The 27,366-nt window shown below is 44.0% G+C and overlaps 1 protein-coding gene across 12 annotated transcripts in view; it reads right to left on the bottom strand.

Annotated features, from left to right (window-relative positions):
* The window catches only part of LOC139753326 (uncharacterized), a 769,854-nt gene that overhangs the window by 50,430 nt on the left and 692,058 nt on the right, over positions 1-27,366 (bottom strand). For all 12 annotated transcript variants that reach the window (XM_071669662.1, XM_071669661.1, XM_071669660.1 and 9 more), the window contains 2 exons: positions 15,104-15,263; positions 12,510-12,824 (listed from right to left, as the gene is read on the bottom strand). In XM_071669662.1, coding sequence (XP_071525763.1) covers positions 12,510-12,824; positions 15,104-15,263 — 475 coding nt within the window. The remainder of the gene's footprint in view (positions 1-12,509; positions 12,825-15,103; positions 15,264-27,366) is intronic.

Genomic DNA, 27,366 nt, shown 5'->3' on the forward strand with positions numbered 1-27,366 from the left:
AGTGTGTAAAGAGTAGTCACTACCTGAGAGGGCGAAACTCGGCATTTTTGAAGGCATAGCAGTCCAGAGGGTGTTATATGGATGCTAGGCATGAAGTGATGATCTTAATGTACGAAAAAAGGGTGAATTTGCTGAGCTTGATATAATGAGGACAATATGTGGTGTGAGGAGGGATGAACGAGTAGGAAATAATAGGGTAAGAATTATGATAAGAGTACGGATGGGAGAGATGAAGAAGGTATGCTGAAATGGTTTGAACATATGGAGAAAATGAGGAAGGAAAGGCTGACAAACAAGGTGGTGGGGAGGACAACAAGAAAAGGGAGACTAAAATGGAGATGGAAGGATAGAGTGGAAAAGGTTTCGAGTGCTCGGGGCCTGAACATGCAGGAGGGTGTAAGGCATACACGGGATAGAATGAAATGGAGCGATGTGGCATCCAGTGGCGGACGCGCCGTCACTGGATTGAACACGGGCCATTGAACTTGTCAAGGGAAACCACGGAAAGTTCTGTGGGGCCTGGTTGTGTACAGGGAGCTGTGGTTTCGACGCAATGCACACGAGAGCTAGAGAATGGATGTGAGCGCAGGAGGAGTTTGTTTTCGTCTGTTCCTGGCGCTACAACACTAACGCGGGACGTGGCGAACAATTATGAAAATAACATACATACATACACACACACACACACACACATATACATACATACATACATAGAGAGAGAGAGAGAGAGAGAGAGAGAGAGAGAGAGAGAGAGAGAGAGAGAGAGAGAGAGAGAGAGAGAGAGAGAGAGGGGGGGTAAGGTACAGGAGGTAAGAGACGCGGACACAATATGTCCCGGTGCCCCTGGAAGTTTGTTTCCAAACAACATAATTAAGTTGGCGGCCTGGAAGCTGTTGAGGTGGCGCCCCCCCTGACGGTCCTGGGAAGCACAGATACCCAGGACCAACGAGTGAAAGAAAACGTACTGCCCGACTCAGAGGTCTACCTACAGAAGAAACTCCTTTTTTTTTTTTTTTTTCCCCCTCTCCATTTACGTCGTTAATGATGACTTACAGACCCGTCCTGTCTCTTTTTGAGTGACTTAAATCATTTCGACATTGACACCATGGAGGAGCCATCATCCTTCAATGGCCAGTATCTCTCTTTTCAAAGTAGTACTTCTCGACATTTTGGTGTGAAACGTTTTTTCCCCTTCTTTTTAAGTTTCAAACCGCCGTTTCTGGTTAATCAAGCTTTGTGTTCTTCCAGAAGTGTATCTCAAGTCGAAGTTATCCGGTCTGTTAATTACCTTAAAAACTTTTGGTAAATCACGGTAGCCTCGCTAACTTAAAAAAAAAGGAAAAAAAGGAAAAAAAACTTTCTTGTTATCTTTAATACAAACGTGAAAGAAAAATGTTGTTCCGCCCTCTCTCTCTCTCTCTCTCTCTCTCTCTCTCTCTCTCTCTCTCTCTCTCTCTCTCTGTCTCTGTCTCTCTCTCTTTTACGCAGGACTAATGTTCTGAGACTTTTATCAGATTCGATGCTTATTCTAACACAGCAACCGAGGGACTGGCTTACATTACCCAGCTCGACGGGGATCTAAAGTGCAGTGCTTCATGGGAAGAAAACGAATTATGCTCCACCTATGGCTTCTAGTAAAACTGCAACTGGTTGTGTTACCATCCTAGAGGAGGAGGAGGAAGAGGAAGAGGAGGAGGAGGAAGAGGAACAGGAAGAGGAGGAGGAGGAAGAGGAACAGGAAGAGGAGGAGGAGGAAGAGGAACAGGAAGAGGAGGAGGAGGTGGAGAAAGAGGAGGAGGAGGAAGAGGAACAGGAAGAGGAGGAGGAGGTGGAGAAAGAGGAGGAGGAGGAGAATGAAGAAGAGGCAGTGAGGAAGACACTAGGATCACCCTTCTCATCCTGAGGAAAGTCTCAAACTGTGTCGTTCTGAAGGTTTCAAGGTGGTTACCCAGACACAACCTGGTACCTGGTGATGCCTGGTGCAGTCTCCGGGGTCGTCTTCCCATCCACAGCTTGAGCTGCGTCTAAGCTGTTGGATTGGGTCGTTGATCGACCAAGCTCTTGGAGGCCACAGCCCGCAGGTTCACCTAGTTCCCTAACAACGAAGATAGTACGGTGAACATTACAAGCTTTGACTTCACAACCTATACGCAGTGGCTTTCCATAGTAAAAAATCTTTCACAGTGAAATACATTCGGGGAAAAGAAAGAAAGAAAGAAAGAAAAAGAAACGTGACATTGTTATACACTTTCTCTATACCTTCCTCAAAAACGCTTCTTCGTCGACCAACCAACTCGACCATCGATTTCGAGACTCCCACATCCAAAGTCTTCTGAAGAAGAGTAGCTGAGGAGCGCCTCTAAGGGCGGAATGAAGGCCGCAACAAACTCTCATATCCTGTACAAGTTCAGTCGGTGGAAACCAACCACTCCACCCCCCTGGACGCAGGTACTGTAGCGTATCGCTACTTTTATTGCCTTTTTCTTTGAGTTGGACACGTGACCAGACCGCCTCCAGCACTGGTGGAACAAAACCCACCTGAAAATCGACAGAGATGGTCACTCCCATTGGTTCAGGTAGATTTACGGTTGAATCGCTTTAACTTCATCAGGAATTTTACGTCGGTTTAGGAGGTGATTCAAAAGGTTTTAAGGCCACTGGTTTATATGTTGGTGTATCTGGCTAACCTCTTGAATATTTCGGGAAAGGGGTACGACCTCTGAGCACACAGGTGACCCCTGACCTCGATGGTATGGCCACTGAGCACGACGGTATGACCCCTGGGTGTCAGGGTAACAGGCGTGGGTGTCAGGGTAACAGGCGTGGGTGCCAGGGTAGCAGGCGTGGGTGCCAGGATAGTGAACATCTGCATCAGCTGTGGCTGTCAGGCCTAACATACACCACTCAAGTCTCGTCTCTCTCTCTCTCTCTCTCTCTCTCTCTCTCTCTCTCTCTCTCTCTCCCACCTCACAAGCCAGTCCCACGTCACAAATACTTTAAAACCCCCTTAAACATCTTCTGGATTCCCCCCCTCTCCCTCAAACAACTTGTAGCCTCTCTCTCGGCTTGAAAAGCCATCACTTACATTGTCCCTATTTCACACTGTATTCCCACCTAAATAAATAGAAGAGAACTTGATACAAAAAATAGTTGAAAATCATGGACGACATATTTTGATGCGCCAATTTGTTCTTCCTGAACAAAGAGCCAAAATGATTTAGTGATCAAATTATATAAATCATATAAATTATATCAATTCGATCATTCTTTCTGTCCCAAGCGTTAATCACTTTCTCAGGAGGGCTTAGGAATTTTGAATGATTCTAATCATGTTCAGTCCGTGTTTGAGCGTAACGTCATTTCGCATATCACCAACATAAAAAAACAAAGATCATTTTTGATTCATAAACTAATATCACCATTTGGAATCCTTCAGGTAATTAAGCTTACTGTCATTTCGCATTCGTCAGCAAATACTGTAATGGTATTTTTCAGTTCAGAGACTATGATTGCGTGACTTGCTCTGGCTATCATTACATACTGAAACCTCATTCCACGCTGTACCACACCATCCACATACCCTGCTGTATCACACGAACTCCCTTCCACGCTGTACCACACCAACCACATACCCTGCTGTATCACACGAACTCCCTTCCACGCTGTACCACACTAACCACATATCTCACTGTACCACACCATCCACATACCCTGCTGTACCACACGAACCCCCTTCCACGCTGTACCACACCAACCACATATCTCACTGTACCACACCAACTCTATACCCTGGTGTAACGCTACCATGTGTTACCACATCAACTCCCATACACCGATGTAACGCATCTTTGTATAAGGTAACTACCACGCCAACCCCATACCCTGGTGTAGCGCCACCACGTGTTACCACAGCAATCCCCCATACATTGATGTAACACCTGTATGTATGAGGTAAGTCACAACACACCAACCTCATACTCTGATGTAACACAACGATGAGGTACAACACCAACCCTACAGTGTGATACAAGCCATAACAACCCATTACATATCAACCCCGTCATGGTATACTAAACCTCCTTAAAGCCATCACAACCCATTATACATCAACCCCACCAAGGTGTACTAAACCTCCTTTTAAAGACATCACAACCCAATAATGAATGACACTAACAACACCACACACAACATTACAACCCTAAACTACACGAAAACAAATCAAAACCAAAATGTATATAAACTCCTCGACAACCCATCACAACCTCACGTGTACAACTGTGTCTTTTTACAAGACTCTCTCCAACTCCACAGTATTTTCAGATGTAGCTTGATGCCAATCAACAACCCCAAAAATGTGGAATAGCAATCTCGTACAGCAATGCAACCCTTACGCTCTATAAAAAAAAACCCATAACTCACAATCCCCTTACACCCTGTTACACCAACCTCACAGCCCCCTTACCGTAAACCCCAGTCGTAGACTCTACTCTTCAACCTCTGCCAAGAATGTAAACTTGGTTAAACTTGACAAGGGGGGGATAAAAAAAAAAAAATAAAAAGGGCAGAAAACTTTGCAAAAGATTGTGCTAATTTCTCGCATGAAGTGTTTTCCTAAAGTTGTGATAGTCCTCAGGCCTTCTATGCATAGTAATTACCCTGAACTTTCAAAGAAGGTGGCATGATGGCTCACTATGCAAGACAGATTGTGCCAAAGAACTTTCTTTTTTTTCGTTCGTGTGTGTGTGTGTGTGTGTGTGTGTGTGTGTGTGTGTGCCAGTTCGTTAAATCATGCATCCGGTCGTTTAATTAAAGACCCGTTTCCAAATTCATTCCGTCGTCATGTTCCGAAAAGAGAGAGACTTTCCATATCTCTGTGAACGGCGTGTGCCAGACTATCCAAACCTTTCATTTAAAATGACGACGTGAAATTTGTCTCTGCTCCGACATACAGAGTATTACTATGTCCACCGGGGAACAAACGATGCTTTAAGAGTCTACAACACTTGTGAGTGAGTTGTGAGTGTATGTGTGTATTAGAGCAAGTGTTACACAAATCTGTCCATGGTTTCCCCCAGCTGCTTCATAAGCCTTGGTTTAATCCAGTGACAACATGTCGTTCCCTGTATACCACCTCGCGCCAATTCACTCTATCCCTTGCATGCCTTTCAACCTTCCTGCATGTCCAGGCTTCGAGCACACAAACTCTTTTCACTCCATCCTTCTTTCCCCAATTTGGTCTTCTTCTTTTCCATGTCCCCTTCACTTCTCGACTATCTATCCTCTTTCCATATGCCCAAACCATTTCAGGTCTCTCAGCCATATTCTTTTTATTATTACCACACGTCTCTCTTACCCTCATTACGCCAGGTCATGTCCTCTTGCTTTTCACTTCCGACACACTCACCCTCTTCTGTACGTTCTCATCGACACACCAAAGGCTTTGAATCCATACAACATTCTTGGGACTGCTATACCTTCAAACATATCCATTTTCGCCTTCCCAGATGGTGAACTCTCTTTCCATACAATCCTCAAAGGCACCCAGAACCTTCGACCCACCCAGTGACTCACTTCCGCTTCCATGGTTCCATTCGCTGCCATGTCCATTCTCAGGTATCTAAGGCACACACACACACACACACACACACACGCCCGAATTCAATAAACCGTTATTTTACACACAGACACACACACATATACATATATATATATATATATATATATATACAGACTCAAATGTGATCTTCACTTCTATTAGTCACAGAAAAACTCCCATAAGACGGTCTACATTTGTATCCTCAGTGGGCCTCAGCCTTCTAGCCCAGCTCGGCCCTCACAATCTAGAGGAGAGAGAGAGAGAGAGAGAGAGGAACTTTTGGGCAAGAGGTGAGCCATAAAGGTTTACCGGACATTCCTTGAACAGTGCCAAAGACAACGACAGATTACATGACCTACTGTAAGGGAAAAAAAGAAAGGCTTATTTTCATATTGGAGTTCCTTATTTTATTTTTTTTTCCTTCCTGCCTCCATTACAGCTGTGGACTGATATAACCTTTGCGTGCTCTGCTTAGATGACTTGGTATCACGCTAGTGGAGGGCTACCACTAGGAAAATGATGGAAAAGTATGTATATATAAATGTGTCTGAGATTACCATTTGTGTGTTAGTAGGAGAGTGATTTACACTAATGTTACCCCGTCTCTTGACTTTATATATATATATATATATATATATATATATATATATATATATATATATATATATATATATATATATATATATATATATATATATATATATATATATATATATATATATATATATATATATATATATATATATATATATATATATATATATATATATATATATATATATATATATATATATCATTATTACTTGTCGACACTATGGACAAATAAATTGGTAACGGTCGGTTGAACGATAATTGGCCAACATCATTTTCTTGGCAACATTCCATTACTTATCGACCGCTTTCATGGTTATGATTCCCGGCGAGGGAGACTATAGCTATGGGAATCCCGTCTACCTTCTGTTTTTTACGAGGCAGCACTCAGGAAGCTGGCCACGTCCACCGATCGGTACTATAAGTTATAGAGCGTTGCGGTAATGTGTGTGTGTGTGTGTGTGTGTGTGTGTGTGTGTGTGTGTGTGTGTGTGTGTGTGGCTATGGTCAGCATTTGAGTCTTCTGTGGCATCGTGGGTAGGAAGGGGGGGATCTTGGGCAACGTTGAAACGGTGTCTGTAGTGTTGTGGTGACGGCAGAGTGTGGCTCGTGTTGGTCTGGGGAGTGTGGTTATTTGTGACGACTGTAAGTCTGGTGGCGGTGGTGGAGGTTAGGTGACTGGGTAGATTTAAGTGACAAATATTTAGGGGTTGATGTGTGTGTGTGTGTGTGTGTGTGTGTGTGTGTGTGTGTGTGTGTGTGTGTGTGTGTGCTGTGACCATGCCAACATCAAAAGCTCAAAGTTAAGGCGATTCTACAGTGAACCACACACTTAAAAAAAAAAAAGTTAGAGGCAATACAAACATGAACTAGAGAGCACGACAGGATCTGCCATATATATATATATATATATATATATATATATATATATATATATATATATATATATATATACACGCAACACAGGACACCAGGGAAATAACATAAGCCACATAAGCCAAGGGAATTCATGCCTCGCCCTCGTAAGGACTTACGTCCGTGACTGGAGCTTTAGGTATATATAAAAAAATGTATATATATATATATATATATATATATATATATATATATATATATATATATATATATATATATATATATATATATATATATATATATATATATCTTTTCTTTCTTTCAAACTATTCGCCATTTCCCGCGTTAGCAAGGTAGCGTTAAGAACAGAGGACTGGGCCTCTGAGGGAATAGCCATTACAAAAACCTATATAACAGAAGCCTGAAGGTAAAGTTAACACTTCTGTCATAAGAAAAACAAAAGATAAAATACATCACGTATTAAGCAAGTCAGACACTAAAATAATTCCAAGATACTAGACCCAAACAGAATGGAACAGACGTATATAAAAACAACTCACTTGCAAGTGCAGCTGCCGTGCAGACATAAAAACAAACGAATAAATGTCTTACCAACACAAGAACTGAGGCATGACGACGCTACGTTCTGACGCAAAAGACAAATACACTGCAATACCTGAGAAGCAACACAAATGCAGCATAAACACAAAAACACCGTCGCTAGAACCATGGCAAATCAGCTCACACGCAACAAGAAACATAGCCCAGCAAAAACACAAAATGCGAATCATCTCAACCACAAGCCAAACGCCATTGCTAGGAAACACAGACACACACACAAGAGACACAGACACACGAGAGGCGCAGATCAACTCAAAATACAGGAATACGTTGCAACTTAAATATAAGTCGAATCAAATGCAGGAAATAAACTTAATCATATATAAATATATATATATATATATATATATATATATATATATATATATATATATATATATATATATATATATATATATATTGCTTTGTCGCTGTCTCCCGCGTTAGCGAGGTAGCGCAAGGAAACAGACGAAAGAATGGCCCAACCCACCCACATACACATGTATATACATACACGTCCACACACGCAAAAATATATACCTATACATCTCAACGTATATATATATATATATATATATATATATATATATATATATATATATATATATATATATATATACACACAGACATACACACATATACACATGTACATAATGCATAGTCTGCCTTTATTCATTCTCATCGCCACTCCGCCACACATGGAATAACAACCCCCTCCCCCCTCATGTGTGCGAGGTAGCGCTAGGAAAGGACAACAAAGGCCCCATTCGTTCACACTCAGTCTCTAGCTGTCATGTAATAATGCACCGAAACCACAGCTCCCTTTCCACATCCAGGCCCCACAGAACTTTCCATGGTTTACCCCAGACGCTTCACATGCCCTGGTTCAATCCATTGACAGCACGTCGACCCCGGTATACCACATCGTTCCAATTCACTCTATTCCTTGCACGCCTTTCACCCTCCTGCATGTTCAGGCCCCGATCACTCAAAATCTTTTTCACTCCATCTTTCCACCTCCAATTTGGTCTCCCACTTCTCCTCATTCCCTCCACCTCTGACCCATATATCCTCTTGGTCAATCTTTCCTCACTCATTCTCTCCATGTGACCAAACCATTTCAAAACACCCTCTTCTGCTCTCTCAACCACTTACCACACATCTCTCTTACCCTTACATTACTTACTCGATCAAACCACCTCACACCACACATTGTCCTCAAACATCTCATTTCCAGCACATCCACCCTCCTGCGCACAACTCTATCCATAGCCCACGCCTCGCAACCATACAACATTGTTGGAACCACTATTCCATATATAAATATATATATATATATATATATATATACATATATATATATATATATATATATATATATATATATATATATATATATATATATATATATATATCTATTGCAAGAGGTCACTGTGGTGCGCTTGATGTAGCAAATACATATACAATATATACTGAACGACGTGTAAAATGCCCCATTAATACTTCAATGCGCGTGATTTAAAAAAAATAAAACGATATCAAAATTAATGTCAGAGAGAAATGAGTGAGAGCAATGATGGCATGCACTGAGTCATACGTCATGCACCGAGCACCAGTAAGGCTAAGAGCAACCACCACATCTGTGGGCGGACCAGGAAGCTGGTCAAAGAGTAAGAGAGAGAGAAAAAAAAAGAAAAGAAAAAAAATATATATATATATATATGTATAAATCCCCGGCTGATCCTCTGCAGTGTTTCGAAAACGTGGACAGTAAACAGAATGTGGGTTTAACTCGTTGTCTGTTGTTGCAGTTGGAGTCTATTTCATTTTCCTGTTCGCTGGTTGGTCATCTGGTTGGCTCTTGAGGGCGAGGGCGGCCGAGAGAGAGAGAGAGAGAGAGAAGAGAGAGAGAGAGAGAGAGAGAGAGAGAGAGAGAGAGAGAGAGAGAGAGAGAGAGAGAGAGAGAGAGAGCGAGAGAGAGGCCTTTTTCCTTTTGGCCGATCAACTGCCAGTGGTCATTAGAGCCGTGATCGTCAGGGTACTACTATCATATCCACAGAAACTAAGGTTCTTCAACACCTTCTTCAGGAGTCAAGGATGAGTCTTAAGGTCTGGCAACGCTCTCGCCACGTCATGTAGCCATGTGTTCGATTCCCATGCATTAAAACGTATCCCTTAGTCTTGTTCGTGTAACACATATACTTTTCCTTCTGCAGTCATCTTACGGAGTAAACTCTCATACATACCTAAATATATATATATATATATATATATATATATATATATATATATATATATATATATATATATATATATACACACACTTTTTTTTCTTATTCATTTTTTATTATACTTTGTCGCTCTCTCTCGCGTTAGCGAAGTAGCGCAAGGAAACAGACGAAAGAATTGCCCAACCCACCTACATACACACACACACACACACACACACATATATATATATATATATATATATATATATATATATATATATATATATATATATATAACGTCCGTTTAGAGTTATAGATTCAAGATTTTAACTTTGGCTATTTCTTTTCTTTACTCTAGTTGACCTCCGAGGGGTATAGGTCAGAGGTCAAAGCAAGCCTTTGCCCATGGGGTCGTAATATAGTGACGTCTTGATCCACGGGGTTACATCGCCGTCAGAGCTCGATTTACAGAGAGAGAGAGAGAGAGAGAGAGAGAGAGAGAGAGAGAGAGAGAGAGAGAGAGAGAGAGAGAGACATTGGCTCTACGAGCAAAGGCGTGAAGGTCACAGAAAATGGATAACCTGTGTTTCTTCTCTAGTATTCCCTGAAAATCTGTTTTCTTCATTCATAGTGTATTACCCGTGTCTGTTCCTCCCTTAGTTCTCTCCTTCCTCTTCCCCATCCGTTTTTTTTTTTCTTTTTATTCCAATTCCAACCTCTCTCCCTCCCTCCCTCTTACTTCCTCTTTGTTCATATCCTCGGTTTTTTCCTCTCTCTCTCTCTCTCTCTCTCTCTCTCTCTCTCTCTCTCTCTCTCTCTCTCTCTCTTTCATCTTTTCTTCCCTATCGCTTGTCTTTCTGTAGACTTATGCCCCTTTACCGTCGCCCCATCCCTCTGTCTGTCTGTCTGTCAAACACACACACACACACACACACACACACACACACACACACACACACACACACGCTGCGCCATGGCGTCGAGACCTTTTGGATATCATGCAATATCTTTCACCAGGATATTATACTCAATTTGCGTTCAATAAGCTCACGGAAAGAAAACCTCCACGTAGGATATCAACTTTTCTCTGTGCAGGTAACGGGCAAAGGCAAATTCCAGGTAACTGACAGGTTAACTAACGCGGTTAAAACACACAACGACTTTATACCTTAACAACTTTAGGGTGATACGTTGGCAAGCGAACTCGTTATGGGAGAAATTTTAGGGTGATGCGTAGGCAGGTTCATTCCTTTAAGGGCAAACTCTAGGGTGATATGTAAGTAGGTTAACTCGCTCAGAGACAAACTTAGGGTGATCAATAGGTGAGATTAACTCGTCTAAAGATAATCTTAGGGTGATCAGTAGGTGAGGTTAACTCGTCTTAAGATAATCTTAGGGTGATCAGTAGGTGAGGTTAACTCGTCTTAAGATAATCTTAGGGTGATCAATAGGTGAGGTTAACTCGTCTTAAGATAATCTTAGGGTGATCAATAGGTGAGGTTGACTCGTCTAAAGATAATCTTAGGGTGATCAGTAGGTGAGGTTAACTCGTCTTAAGATAATCTTAGGGTGATCAATAGGTGAGGTTGACTCGTCTAAAGATAATCTTAGGGTGATCAATAGGTGAGGTTAACTCGTCTTAAGATAATCTTAGGGTGATCAATAGGTGAGATTAACTCGTCTAAAGATAATCTTAGGGTGATCAATAGGTGAGGTTAACTCGTCTTAAGATAATCTTAGGGTGATCAATAGGTGAGGTTAACTCGTCTAAAGATAATCTTAGGGTGATCAGTAAGGAGATTAACTCGTCTAAAGATAATCTTAAGGTGATTGGCAAACAGGTTAAGGCGTTAGATGACCACATATTGTCCAGTGTGTTAGCTGACTCTTTACTTGAAAAGAATTATTAGTCTCTACAATGCTCAGGAACATCGTACATTCTGCTGTTACTCAAGGGAACGAAAGCCTGGGGATCTTAAGAGGAAAGGAAAAAAAAAAAAGGGAAAGAATAATCCACTGAAATGCTGTGGATCTGCTCGCTGGCTCTTTCCTGGTGCTGAGTGAGGCACTACCTCCCATGCTCAGCAAGTATGATACACCGCCCGTGTGCTGAGCAAATATGATGTACCGCCTATGCTCAGCAAGTATGTTACCCTCCATATGCTCACCAGGTATGTTACCCTCCATGCTCAAAAACTGTGCAGTTGTGATTGTACTGCACTTGAGCAGAGGGAGTGCGAGTGTATGTGTGGGTGTGCGATTGTGTGTTTGTGTGTGTGTGTGAACTGTGGTGAGGGATGGACCGCGTGCAATCAAACTCTCTTATGTTTTTCCGAGAAAAATCATTTGGGGGGGAAAAAGAAGAATATGTGTTTATGTGTGTGTGTGTGTGTGTGTGTGTGTGTGTGTGTGTGTGTGTGTGTGTGTGTGGGTGGGTGGGTGGGTGCGTGAGATGAGGTTAGGAATGTCAACATGGGACAAAGGAAACGAGAGAGAGAGAGAGAGAGGACAAGCCAACTAGGGCTTTAAGGTCCTCGAGCATGATGGAACGACCCTTAGGTACGATGGAACGACCCCTTGAGCACGACGGTACGACCCCTTTGGGTCTGAAGGGGGTCGTCCCATCGTGAGGTCAGGCGAGGTCAGGGTCAACTCACCTGGTTTCCTGACGATGACGACGCACGGGGTGATCTGCCGGCCAACGTTGTTTTCGGCCCAACACTGCAGCTTCCCCAGCTGGTTGTTGGGGCCCACCTCCGTCACGTTGTCTCGGGGGACGGTGAAGTTGACGCTGGAGAAGGCGCCGACGGAGTTCACGTGGGAGGGGATGACGCGGCGGGAGAAGGCGTTGGTCACCCACACCCAGGAGAAGTGGAGGGGCGAGATGGGCGAGGCTAAGACCCGACATTGGGCGGTGACCGTGGAGCCAGTCTCAGCCCACACGTCCTTGGCCATCTCGCACACGGGGGCGTCTGTCGGATACGATCAAGGGTGATTGATCAGGGTGACAACTATATTACTCGGAGTAACACTGATTAATCATGATTAATTAGGGTGAGTGAGTACTATGAGCAACAACATGTCAGGACTAACAATGATCAATTAGGGTGACAGTTAATGCTATAAACAACAGTGATTAATCATGATTAATTGGGGGTAAGCGTTAGTATTAGGGCAACAACAGATTAGGACTTAAAAAAAAACTTGATCAATAAAGGTGATCAGAAGTAACAATTCATGATGACTAACAGACGAAGGAAGAAAATAGTCTTCACATGATGTCAACACACACACACACACACACACCAGTCTCATCGTATCCTAAATCAGGATATATACATAGAAGTGATCTATGCGTCATCAGAATATAAAGTAGAAAGACGTCATCTTCGAAGAAAGAAGTTAGAAACATGAGCAGAGATACCATAACAAAGGCAGTGGGAGGGTGGGGGACTACACTGACGACAGGGAACGTATGCAGTGCCAGAAAACCTGATTAAAAAACCTGTTAAAGTTTAAGGGAAAATAATGGCAGTGAGGACTGGATATGACATTCTCTAATATCTTGGAAATGGTCTGGCGAGCAGTTTGATTATGGATCCAAAGAGAGAGAGAGAGAGAGAGAGAGAGAGAGAGAGAGAGAGAGAGAGAGAGAGAGAGAGAGAGAGAGGAGAGAGAGAGAGAGAGAGAGAGAGAGAGAGAGAGAGAGAGAGAGAGAGAGAGAGAGAGAGAGAGAGAGAGAGAATCAATCTGAGCTCCTTGGATGTGTTAGTCGACACGACTTCTGGAGGTGAAAAGATTATAGGGAGAGGGTTGGGAAATAATGACGAGAGAAGGATGGGCATCCGAGAGCTTTGGCGTACGAAGAAAGGAGAAGGAGAAGAAGACGGTGGTGGTACTACCACAATGGCATTCCTCGACTGCCAGATCTCCACACACACACACCAAAATGAAATGAAAAAAAATTGTGGGAAGCAGCAACCAGTCGCGTGCCAAGGTTTTAAGGTCTTGGCAACCTGGGGGACAAATGCGTACACACACAGCTCACGAGATCAAGTGGCCATAATGATACCTGTAGAATGAGAGAGAGAGAGAGAGAGAGAGAGAGAGAGAGAGAGAGAGAGAGAGAGAGAGAGAGAGAGAGAGAGAGAGAGAGAGAGAGAGAGAGAGAGAGAGAGAGAGAGAGAGAGAGAGAGAAACAACATCAACCCCGACCGGAGAGAGAGAGAGAGAGAGAGAGAGAGAGAGAGAGAGAGAGAGAGAGAGAGAGAGAGAGAGAGAGAGAGAGGAGAGACTTAGGATGGTAGAGGAGAGGTGACAGGGAGAGTGGTTATAAAGAGCCACTCTAGTTATGCTAGCTAGTATTCTGTACTGAGGCGAAGGAGACTTCCGTAAGTCTGAAACGTATACCAAGAGGGGGGGAAAAAATAAGATGTTTCGGCTGATGCTCATTCCATCCCACAGCTTGGGGAAGGAGACTGTGTGATGTTTATGGTCTGAGGTCTTCAGGATAGTGCGCTGGTATACGATCACGTCTAACATGTCTCTGTTATTCTGAGGTTATACATTGAAGTGTTTTGGAAATCCATTACAGGAAACCAACGAGATGTAAAAAGTGAAATAGACGCTTCGTAATTTACAATGTGCAAGGAAAAAAAGAACAGCTATCAAAGAGAGGCTTAGAATGAAAAACGCAATGTTAAGAAAGCTAAGGAACGACTCAACCATGTATGGAACATGATAGAAGATATAGAGACAAGAGTAATACACACTGCTCTAAACGTTACTAGATAGAAATCAGGCAACACTGTGACAGGATCAGGAGCTACTCAGAGAGTAACAGTGTTCAAAGAGATCTGATAATCATTACTCGCAATGCTAAAATGATTAGGAAGTACTGACAGAGAGACATTAACAGAGAGCAGACTCACAGGACTCAAAGATCGGTAAACATTTCTCACAAACTCCAGCCAGAGTGCGAGGCACTCACAGTGGGAGATCTAAGAACAGCAAACAACAGACAATGTTCACCGCTAATAAGAGGAGGAAGGACTCACAGGGAAAGACATAGAAACAGACATTATCAAATAATACTTACAGACGCCACAGAGTAATGACAAGACCAAGGAGGTCTTCATGAGGGACATACGGAAACAAAGGGTAATAGAGAGCGTTCACAGAACCGTAAACATTCCTGCAAACAAGTCAGGTTAAACTGACACAGAGGAGCTAGCAGCGGGGAGGTACTCACAGTGGATGGTGATGTTGACGGGAGCGCTGGTACCCGTGCCTTCGGAGTTCGTGGCCTTGCAGGAGTACTCGCCAGCTTGCCTCCGATGGACGTGGTTCAACACCAGATTGCTGGCGTTCACCAGGACTCCCACGTCCTTGTTGCGTTCCACCTTCTTGCCCTGGAGGGTGAGGGAAGGAACACGTCATTGTCGGCTGGCTGAGGCAGCAAGGTGGGGGAGATGGGGTGAAGAGCTGAAAGTAATTGAATGAGGAGGAGTTGGTGTATCGAGACATAGACACATATGGCAACAAAGACAGGAGGTTTAGCAGGTGTAAAGAGGGAGGAGGGGAAGAAAAAGGGTTGTGAAGACTTAAGGAAAGAGAAGCGCTCATAACTGAAGGGGGTTTCGAAGATGTAAAGACGAGGCAAAGGGAAGGGGGCAGTAAGGAGAGAGTGCAGGATGTGAGGAGTGTGGGAGTGTGGGGGGTCAGCTGGTCGATGGGTCCTCCAAATGTTAAAAGGGTGTTGCGTAACACGCCTCAGTGAAAAGGGTGCGTAGTGACGCTGTGCAGAGAGAGGAATTGGGTCTGGGGTAAAGAATATGAAAGTGAGGAAGGGAGGAAGAGAGGGAGTATAAGCAGGAGAGAAGGGATAAAGCAGGGTCACATGTACACCTATATGAAGGGAGGAGTGATTTGATCAGGCGTGTTGTGTTGGAGAGTATAGACAAGGACGCGTAGGTATGGAGGGTGAGGGAGGGATGAAACACGCAACACAGGAGAACATATAATGTGAGGAGCTGTAGCAGGGAAAGGAAGTCCTGAAAAAGGGTGGTGACAGATGTGGGTCACATTCTCAAGAAATTATTCATAAACATATTCATAAACCATACCTTTTAAAGCGATATTTTTCTTACCTTCTTTTTTTTTTTTCTCCTCAGTGTGACTGAACGTAGCTGTTCCGCACCAATTTTCATTGACAGAATTCCTTCCATAATTTATCCTGTCGACTCGGGAGGGAGGAGATCGCTGGTAACGTGAACTATAAGCCCTACATCTTAAATCAGATCCCGTGATGCATCCAAAACTCCTTCCTCGCACCTTTTCACCAATGCATGTTGGGTGAAAGCACTCCATCCACAAGCGCCTTTGATACACTGCCCTCGTTCTCAACTCGCACAGACATACCATGAAAATACCTGTGTGTGTGTGTGTGTGTGTGTGTGTGTGTGTGTGTGTGTGTGTGTGTGTGTTGTGTGAGACAGTGTTGTTCTGCCTCAGGGCTTCCTCACACACCCCACCTTCAGGTTAAGGTGATATCATCGTCCCTATCAACATGACTGAGGCATTACCCTGAGCATCTCTCTGAGACAAAGTCTCACTCGCACTGAACGTCTCTCAAACACTCGCTCTTATCTCCCGATCTTTCCACCCCCTCTCACGAACTCATGATTGCTGATACGCGAGTTTCTTTACCATTTCTAGTATCATGAGACATGCCTCTCTCATCTCCGGCACATATTTCTGGCTTTGCTGGGAGTGGGGGGTGGTAAAGGAGTGATGGTGGGAAATTTCGGGTGCTGGCGTTGAGGTGGAGGTAATGTCGGGGAGCCGCTCAAGTGTTGGGGTTGGAGAGAGGAAGTGTGATGGAGAAGACGGTGGAGAGTTGAGCTTCGAGTATAGAAAACTAGTTACGTGTCATGGCCCTCTGCCCGTCTCTCCATCCCTACAAAGTCTCTTTCCTGTCACTTACCCATTTATCAACCATCCCTGAAGGGCAGGACGAACAGCTGGGCTGGCTGTGAACAAGTATAACAAGGTCTGGGATCCGAACCTGGGCCGGAGAGACTCGCTATAATCAAAAGCTACTTCTTTACCCTCAATCTTTCTCCTCGTGTTTATAATTTGGGCACGGGAGTGGTTATGTATGTGATCCGTTTCCTTATCTTTATTTGTCTAGCTCAAGGATCATTCTCTACGTATAGAGGCCTACTCGCCACTAAGGCGACCAAACAGTTGCCTTTATGGTTGGTGCTGATGTATGCTTCTGGAAGACGAAATTCTACCCCCTTCATTAAAAGCACGTTTTCTATCATAACCTCAAAGAAAACGAGAGTATCATTCCAGCTTTTAACTTTTCGCTAACAATGACTTTTCTTCTTTTCTAATCTTTTTAACCACCGTGTCATCTATTATCAAGACTTCTCACAGGAGAAAAATTAAAAAAAAAAAAAAAAACTAGCGTGGGGAAATAAGGAAGATAAACATCCATTCTAATTAGAGTGAGGAGTTCATGTAGCAATGTGACATTAAACTTCAAGTCAACAGGCACAAGAGCGGAAGACGATTAATGATGTTTGCCTCCAAAACCAATCCTGCTTCAACAGAGGGCCCGGGGAGAGGGGGGTCAGCATCTCTCGTGTTTTCTCTCTCTCTCTTTTTCTTTCAATCGTGTCAGAAGTGTTGCACTGTAAATCTAAATAGAGCAGACATATTGGAATATATAAAGAAAATATCTACTGTTTGTACCATAGTTTAGCATCGTTACTTAGTGATACTGATAATATCGAAGAGTCTTTGATATTTCCATGACTGGAATTGAGGACAAGGAGGTTCTGTGCCTATGTACATGCAAGTGCTTCTTTTTAGAGATACTGGGGGACGTGTCTTTCTGGTTAACTAAAAAGACGGAAAATAACATATCTTCAGTTACATTTCCTTTTCACACCGTTAATGTACATTGTTTCTTTCTACTGCAGAGAGCGGATTAAGATAGAATCAAGTACAATGGGAGAGGTGCTGGAAACTTTACGTATACTGATGTACTACAACCGTCCCAGATGTTACAACACCCTGGAATAGCAATGCGATATGAAGACTTTCCAGGTTTTACTCGCTCATTAAGAACCACATATGCAGTGAGAGTTTGTGTCCGTAGACATATTTCACGTACCTGAAGAAGGTGGTCTGCGAATCATTGTGTTCAGCGAATTACTCGCTCTGTGTTTATTCACAACTTGAAGATGAGGACCGTACCGAGCACTGGTAGTTGACAGACCAAAAGTCAAACGAACTGACTGATCTACTAACTCGTTCGTAATACGGAAATGCACGCTGGTAAATCACAAAACGATTCAGGAATATGCTGGTAGCCCCATGGAACGTGAAACTATTATAGATCCGAAAGCTATCGTGAATACACGAAAGCGCTCGGATCTTCGTGTCTTAAATTTTCCCATGTGGCTCTACCAGCATGGACGAATGCACGTCCATGGCTACACAAACTGACTTATTTCTACAGTTAATCATGCAGGTGTGGAAGAGTAGACTCGCTAAGCTGGACCAACCAGCACTACATCTCACAGCACGTATAACACAGCCCAGCTTCGTTCCAAGCTAAGGAGCAATCCGCTCGCTCCTCAATACCTTTTTTTTTACGGCCAGGTGAATACCTTCCTCAGGAGATCATTTCTCTATACTGGCTGGAGTTTTAAATTCAAGGGAAGGCATCTTACTTCCAGTGAGGGGCGATAAGAAAGGGATGAAAATGTAGTTGCATGTTAAGGGCTGCATTATATATATATATATATATATATATATATATATATATATATATATATATATATATATATATATATATATATATCTTTTCTTTCTTTCATACTATTCGCCATTTCCCGCGTTAGCAAGGTAGCGTTAAGAACAGAGGACTGGGCCTCTGAGGGAATATCCTCACCTGGCCTCGTTCTCTGTTCCTTCTTTTGGAAAATCAAAAATATATATATATATATATATATATATATATATATATATATATATATATATATATATATATATATATATATATATTCCTATGAGTCCACGGGGAAAATGAAACACGATAAGTTCCCAAGTGCACTTTCATGTAATAATCACATCATCAGGGAAGCCATACATATATATATATCCTGAAGGAGAGAATCCCCTTGTTTATCCTTATTTGTAAATCACACGAGAGGATCATCTGAATAAAGTATTAATTACGTATAAGTAGTGAAATATAATGTGTGGAGTGCCAGTGGGTTTGATAATTCCAAATGCCATCAAACATAGTCTACGTTTTCTTTGGTATTCATTTTTCGGAAGAGTTATTTAAGTTATATCAGAAAACGCAGGGAAAAAACGCAGGAAAATACCACTAAAATAACACCCCACCCCCCCCTTTTTTTTAAAGGCTGTAACGTTACTTCATAGGTAAATGTGTATAAAAAAAAACACGTAGTCATACAAAGAACATACCTACAAACATTAATAAGCAGATCCAAAATTGATCAATAACTAAAAACACATACATGAGTGCAGAACTCCCTATCCAGTAGATATGATCACACACACACACACACACACACACACACACACACACACACACACACACACACGTCACACTTATGCTGCCCACAGCGAGACATGTCCAACAAGTTGCTTGAGAGAAATATGGACTGCAAGGAACGGATGGGGGGGGGGACTCTGGTAAAGCAGAGGGAAGTACAAAGAGAGAGAGAGAGAGAGAGAGAGAGAGAGAGAGAGAGAGAGAGAGAGAGAGAGAGAGAGAGAGAGAGAGAGAGAGAGAGAGAGAGAGCGGCGACACAGAAGGAGAAAAGTTAGAAGGCATTTGAAAAGGACAGGAACAAAGACCAGTGAGAGAGAGAGAGAGAGAGAGAGAGAGAGAGAGAGAGAGAGAGAGAGAGAGAGAGAGAGAGAGAGAGAGAGAGAGAGAGAGAGAAATCAGAGACCCCCCACTGGTAGAAAATAAAGCATATTTTGAACAAAGGACGTAATGAAACATAGTAAAGACAAGAGGGGAAACTCGAGCAATACAATTTAGTGTGTGTGTGTGTGTGTGTGTGTGTGTGTAGGGGGGGGGGGGGGCGAGTGATAACACAGAGATGTTGCCAGATACGAAATTATCACCAATGACTGAGACCATAATATTATGTCTTTTGCTATTCTCGAGAGGGATATTGCCCTCAGCCCACTTTTATCATATATTTTTCTCCTGTGGTCGCTGTTTCACACATGAGTATTTTCTTTCTCTCTCTATGTCTTCTTTTATCTTATTGAAAAGGACTTTCTCTTCCTTTGCTTCTTAGGATAATTCCTAATAATTTTCTGATATTCTTAATAAAGAAAGATCGTATTTCTACTGAAATTTCACGTAGGAGTATTGGCTATTCTTCTTTGATTTGGGATTCTACGAGAGATCAGTGCGAGAACCTTACATCAGAGGAAGGACACAGATCTAAAGTGCACCGGTTCGAAACGGCAGGGAGGCTCAGAGCTGAGCTGACGATGGCTGGGGAGAGCCGTGTTGTCCTTCCCCAGTGTCACCTGGAGAATCTTGGGATGGAGAAGAGAGGATGGGACCACAACCATCCGTCTTAGACAGGGACAGGACGTGATGGAAGAGGAGGCAAGACGTAGTGGACGAGATGAGGGAAAGGAGAAGAGGGGTGGGGGTTGGGGGCGGCCAAGAAATAACGATAAGTTACAGAAGGCGGAAAGAGGCCATAGACACTGGTGGTAGGTGATAGGGAGAGGGGAAGGGGGTTTAGTAAAATCCAGTGGATTTCAGGGGAAAAGAGATGGGGGAGAGAGAGGGGGCAGGTTGGAATGAGATGGTGCAGTGAGTTGTGAGTATGAAGGAAGGCCCAGATGGGAGTGATGGGTGACGAGAGAGAAAATGCTCAAGTAGAGCGTGAGACGAGGTAAAGGACCGAGATGGAACTGGCTGAGTCGTGAGGTGGGCGGTGGGCGGTGGGTTCAGGGCAAAAATAGAAATTAGGAACAAACGAAGGAGCAAATGAGACGGGAAGGTGTACCTCAGCAACGCAGGAGAGAAGATGCGGTGTATGGGGATGGCTACGAATGAGGATTAATAAAGAAACAGGGAAAAGATGGACGCCATGAACGGGTGAAACACATATTGATTCAAGGAGTGAGGACAGATCCCTAATGTGGTCAAATATGAAGAATGAGAACGGGGGGAAATATAGCGTAGGAGTGACGAAGAACGAAAGTGTTTAATAACACCAGAGACGGACGAGAACCGGAGAAACAAGGTATACAAAGGTCTGAGACAAAAAGCCGAGGACAAGGGGGAAAAAGGCAGCACTGGAGATCAAGGCAGAGGATGGTGCTCGATGCAAATGAAATAATGAGGAGGATGAGACCTCGAGACGACGAATGGACAGGTAAAAGAATTCAGAACAGGAGAGGGAAGAGGTGAAAACTGTATCACAGGATCTCCCATCCAGAGTACCCCCTGCAGTAGCAGCAGCTCATTCGCATCTAGACAAACTCCATAACTTTACCTACCAAATCCCCAAGTAGAAATGAATAGCTTACCCTTGCCCAACACTGCAACAAACTAAACTCTCAGATCCTCCTACCCTCAACAAACACGGTAGTGTAGCGTATCCAAACCGAAATGACCCGACAATCAACAAAACTACCACTCTCTCAACCCAGTCTTCAACATCCCAGCAAACATACACCTATCTGCAACTACACTCTCCAGACACATACGAGTAACACTTTCTCTTCCGCGATCTGGACACCAACCATCTCTACAACTTTGCTAGCACCAACTCAGTCGTATCATACGAGTCTTTACGCTTAATATTCCACCTCCATACGGAATACACTGACCACCTACTCCTAAAATATCCGGGACTCGTTTCACAAAGACATACATACAACATCGCCACCCTCTTTGACCCACCTTACCGCTAGTGTTGGACGATACTGGTGGCTTCCTGAGTGGAACTGGGGTTCCAAAGAAGTAGCATCTGCGGCAAGAATATCGTTAACAGTCCTACAGTCGTGCTCAACATGCTCAGAGAGTCGGAAAGCTTTCACAACTTGTCTGTTTTCCAGCTCTGTATCCAATCAGAGCGCAACAGGTACTAGTCCGTGATCTGGAGTTCTGGGGGTATACTCGGAGTACATTAAACTTACGACGCAAAATGTCACCTTGAATACGCTCCATGCCTGAGTGTGAATATCCCTCTGGTATCCTCGTGTACAGCACTTCCGTGATGAAAGCTCTTCTATGTCAACGTCAATCACCAGAGGGGAGTGTGTTTTGTAAGCTCCTCCAAGCTGTGTACTGCTGGCTCTCAGCTTCGTGTCACGCAGTTCGAAGATCACTTCAAGTATCTTCAAGAGCATTAATGCTCGGTATATTTTCCCGCCGTGTGTATTCATTTTCTACTGACGAACCTCAGCGATATGGGGATACAACCACTTCCTGGAGAAGTGGTTACAGTGGCCGTAGTCTCTCTCTCTCTCTCTCTCTCTCTCTCTCTCTCTCTCTCTCTCTCTCTCTCTCTCTCGATAAATAATCTGATATAGACCGTTCTTCATCAAAGCTTTATTACGTGTTACAGCCGCCGACGACGACGACGAGGAGGAGGAGGAGGAGGAGGAGGAGGAGGAGGAGGAGGAGAACCATATGTGTCCGATGGGAGTGGTCCATGACCAGTCCTGTCATGTGAGGCGACGGTGTCGGCTAACGGGTGAATCTTTAATGACATTCTGAGATGGTGTTGGCAGACCATGTATCTGGAGGGAGGAAGGCGAGAGACACACATACATATCCGGACACGTTGAGACTCCGACAGACGGACGTGTATAAGACTTCTTGTCAAGTGATGAGGTTGTGTCCGTGCGTGCACAATAAGTGACCACGATAATAAGGCCGTAGGATACGATGACTTGATTCTTGACGTCCTGATCCTTACTGTGACGCCCTCGTGACCAAAGGGGTCATACCGTGGGTGTCCAAGGACCGTATCGTCGATTCCAAAAGGATATTTGACTTTACACAGTCGTGCTCAAGGGGTGGTTGATCTACATTCCCCCAAAAAGATCATTTTCCTCAGTCGTCAGTAGGTCGTTCAACTTGACCTCTTGTTTCGTCAACCATTAGTCAAATCCAAAAGTCAACCCAGACCGTAATCTTACCAAACATTCCAAGACCAATTTATTTCTTTGTTTCTCATGAATTTTCCATTTCGAAAACATTTCGTCCGGAAAGAAGCTACCATGAATTATTTCATTCCTTCATTCACAATGTAGAAACTTCATTCTTCACCCGCTTACTCCATTACCCACAAGCCCGTAACTGGTGATGAAGTAAGCAACCCCCGACCCTTCCACACACACACACACACTCCTAGTGCCAACTTAACTTACAACCACTACTTTAGAACACCGGAGTTATAACCTCCCCACAGAAAATGTCATGCAATAAACATAAAAATGGCTTATGGATTACCAATAGGTTCTGGTCAGGACTTCTTTGGCTGAATATTTGAAGGTAAGTCCTGACTTATACCTATAATATGACGACATACGTCAGACTTAACGTTGTGTCTCAGGTCTAACACTGAGATTCAAGATGGATTTCGCATCTTTTCTTACAGTTAGGTTCAGGCCAGAAACTAGGAAGGCAGAGCTATGGAACTATAGTTACCACAGCTATCAGTCACCCATGGCCTGCGTGAACCATTATGGAAACCACAGAGACTTGGCCCACAGCTCATGCGCTACGAAGCTCAGTACACAACCATTCTGGTGAGCGATACAGCAATGACAAGAACCTTCAGGAAAGCCACGAAGATTTCTATCATGAACACGGCGTTGCGACTACCCTAGGTTTATGATGGTGTGATATATATGACATGACCCTTATGATAGGTCAAAGGATCAATCTATCATCTCCCTAAGCGTCGTACCGTCACACCGGACGACTTTAATGCCGTAGACAACCAAGAGACCAACACGAAAAAATATGTTAAGGTTCATTCTGCCACCCACGGGACTACAGCAACAGAGCTGCCGACCAACAAACATGACAACCATCACTTATGGAGCCCACGTCCCCACCTGATTCCACACTCATAACATCCTCCTCACACCACACAGTCCCGGGAGGAAGGAGTTGTTAACAACCCCTCTCCAACAAAGCGGTCAACGATCCTCATGAGGGGCTTCAGACAACGAAGAACCAGTACAACTCGAACGACGGTCCACGCGACTTAAGCCTAGCAACCAGTTTCCTTCGTCCCTCACTCTTCCTCCTCCTCCTCCTCCTCTCCACCAACGGGGCTCACCTTGCTTCCCGTGCACAGTGATCGAAAAGGCCTCTGCCATCTGACGACACAGGCGCTCCTTGGAGGCTTGGATGGCTAAAGGTGAGCGTTAAATTCTCCAACTGGCCATTGGTTCAAGAAGTCCTGCAAAAGGGTAGGCTGAGGCCTAACTACAGGCACGTACCACTGATGAACGTATACCATTCACTTCTTATTCCAGTGGTAATTGATAGTCCAGTGACACACACACACACACACACACACACACACACATCCTACTGGTGAGATTCAACCAATCACAGTCTAATGATACCATGTGTTAATGGCACCTCATCCCACTGATAATTACCCACTGGCGAGTACTTCTAGGACCAACATTTCTCTCTACAGAGACGAAAGTCTGAAGAGGAAACAACCATCCAAGGGAATTTCATTCCAGTGGTACTATTTCCTTCATTTCTGTCCTTTAGGTCTCCTACCTGAGTATATTTCACTTCATTCTCGCACGAATGGCCCACGTAGGACGCCCTTCTTCCTCAGGAATTCAGAGAATGTTAATCAACCTCACCTGATATTCTAATGTCAATTCAGAGGCCAATGGCTCGCAAAGCCGGCTCGTATTTCACCCCTGTTATCTAATCAGCGAACCAAGAGGGGTTGGTGGGATTCATCGCCCGGTGAAGCATACGCGTCAACGCATGAGCTTGACAATGCAAACCCCCAGCGTGAACATGCGTATGTGCATGCGTATGAAATAAGTACGAATGCAGCTCTGGCTCTCCATCTCCCTTCCCCCCAGTAGTACTTCAGTGGCAAGAGGCTCTTCCCACTCTCATAAAGACTCGATGTAGCCAAGGATCAACGTTTAGAGTGGTGTCTGGCTGGTCTCTGCTGGACTGGCTGGACTACGACATTACTCTCACAGCATCACAACTTGCGGGACCCTAGAGCATGTTAATCGTCAGGTTATGTGATTATTTTCATACAGGAGATGACGAATATAATCGTCCGTATCTCTAAGACGATGTGTTGATCAGTTTTTGCCGATGTGTGTCGTCCAGCAGCATAGATTTCAGTCTCTTGAACAGGACGGTACGACCAACTGAAAACGACGACACGACCCTTGAACAGGACGGTGCGATCTTTGAACAGGACGGTACGACCAACTGAAAACGACGACACGACCCTTGAACAGGACGGTACGACCCCCTGAGCACGACGACACGACCCTTTAACAGGACGGTGCGACCTTTGAACAGGACGGCACGACCCCCTGAGCACGACGACACGACCCTTGAGCAGGACGACACGACCTGTGGAATAAGATGGACTGGTCGGTTTCGTTCTAACCCTTCAGGGTCAGACCAAAGGTCAAACTTTCCGACCCAAAGGTCATACTGTCTTGCTCACGAGTCGTGTGGTCGTGCTGAAGGGTCGTACCGACGTGTTCAGAGGTCGTTCTGTCTTGCTCAAAGACAAGTATCGTCATTTTCCTTTTTTTTTTTACGAGATTTTTTTTTTTTGCATATAAGTTTACATGTAAAAGAGGCCTTTGCTTCTTTTGCCATCTTCCTTCATTTACAGAAGAGCTATGACGTATAACTAGGTTATTTTGTTGTACGGCAACAAATTACAAATACCATGACTAAACCACTGTGGACAGTGGAGACTACCACGACTGAACCACTGTGGACAGTGGGGACTACCACGACTGAACCACCGTGGACAGTGGGGACTACCACGACTGAACCACTGTGGACAGTGGGGACTACCACGACTGAACCACTGTGCACAGTGGGGACTACCACGACTGAACCACTGTGGACAGTGGGGACTACCACGACTGAACCACTGTGGACAGTGGGGACTACCACGACTGAACCACTGTGGACAGTGGGGACTACCACGACTGATCCAGTGGATACGATTGATCCACTGTGGATAGAAGGAACGAACATGAATGATCCACTGCAGATAGCAGGGGCTCTCATCACTGTAGACAGTGGGGGCTTTTATCACCTACCATCCTAACTTCCAGTGGTATAATCAATGTAGCAGAGTTAAGAATAGAACTACCTACACTTCCCAACACCTACCAGCCCTGGGAGTAAGAAATCTACACCAAAACCTCCTGAGATGTGGAGTTATATACGTATATCATTATTATTATGATCAACAATCCAAGATAATCATGGCAGAACCCATAACCTCCATCGACCTTACACAGTGACCCACACACACACACACACACAACAAAACAAACAAAAGAAAATCTAGATGCATTGATCTGCTACATACCACTGTACATGCTCGTGAAAAGTCACTTTTTGTGATCCATAACCCTTCTAGGTGTTCACCCACAGATCCATAACCTCTCTAGGTGTTCACCCACAGATCCATAACCTCTCTAGGTGTTCACCCACAGATCCATAACCACTCTAGGTGTTCACCCACAGATCTATAACCACTCTAGGTGTTCACCCACAGATCCATAACCACTCTAGGTGTTCACATGCTCTTACTTTCCACCGTTTTCTATGCGTGGAATTCTAAAACTCCATCTGGATCATCATGTCGAACACCTTCTGTGTAGAACAACACTACCTAGACCTCTTCTCCCCCATTTTCTTCACTCCATCAAGAACCTCTGAATTCTTCATTCACTCCTCTAACCACAAGACCTTAAGGTTGTGGCCGGTCGCGTATCACCACACACACACAGTCCTATATTCCTCCTGGTACCACTACTTTTAAAACGGAAATTACAGCCACTACTTTATAACACGGGCGCTACAGCTTCTTCGCAGGAAATGGTGTTCAATAAACTTAACAGGGGAATGGGTTGTTCACCAGTATCTCTTAACGGGGCGGCTATTTCGTTAAACACTTGAGACCCACTTTAACTTTACTGCTGTGATGCATACGAGAGGACGAGGAGACTTCAGCCAAAGTAGTGAGGTTCGAAACATGACTTTTTTTTTTCCATCGCTGGTGCTGACGGGTGTGGCCTGAGGCAACACTTAGGCAGCTCCAGCCGAGTTGGTGTGGCGACAGAAGCAGTAACCTGACAGAACCATCGTCAGCATCCAACCAAGAACAACCAAAACCCATTAAAGAAAAAGGGGGAGGGGGGCCAAAACAATTGGTT

The sequence above is a fragment of the Panulirus ornatus genome, chromosome 14 (genome assembly GCF_036320965.1).
Source record: "Panulirus ornatus isolate Po-2019 chromosome 14, ASM3632096v1, whole genome shotgun sequence".
Lineage (NCBI taxonomy): Eukaryota > Metazoa > Arthropoda > Malacostraca > Decapoda > Palinuridae > Panulirus > Panulirus ornatus.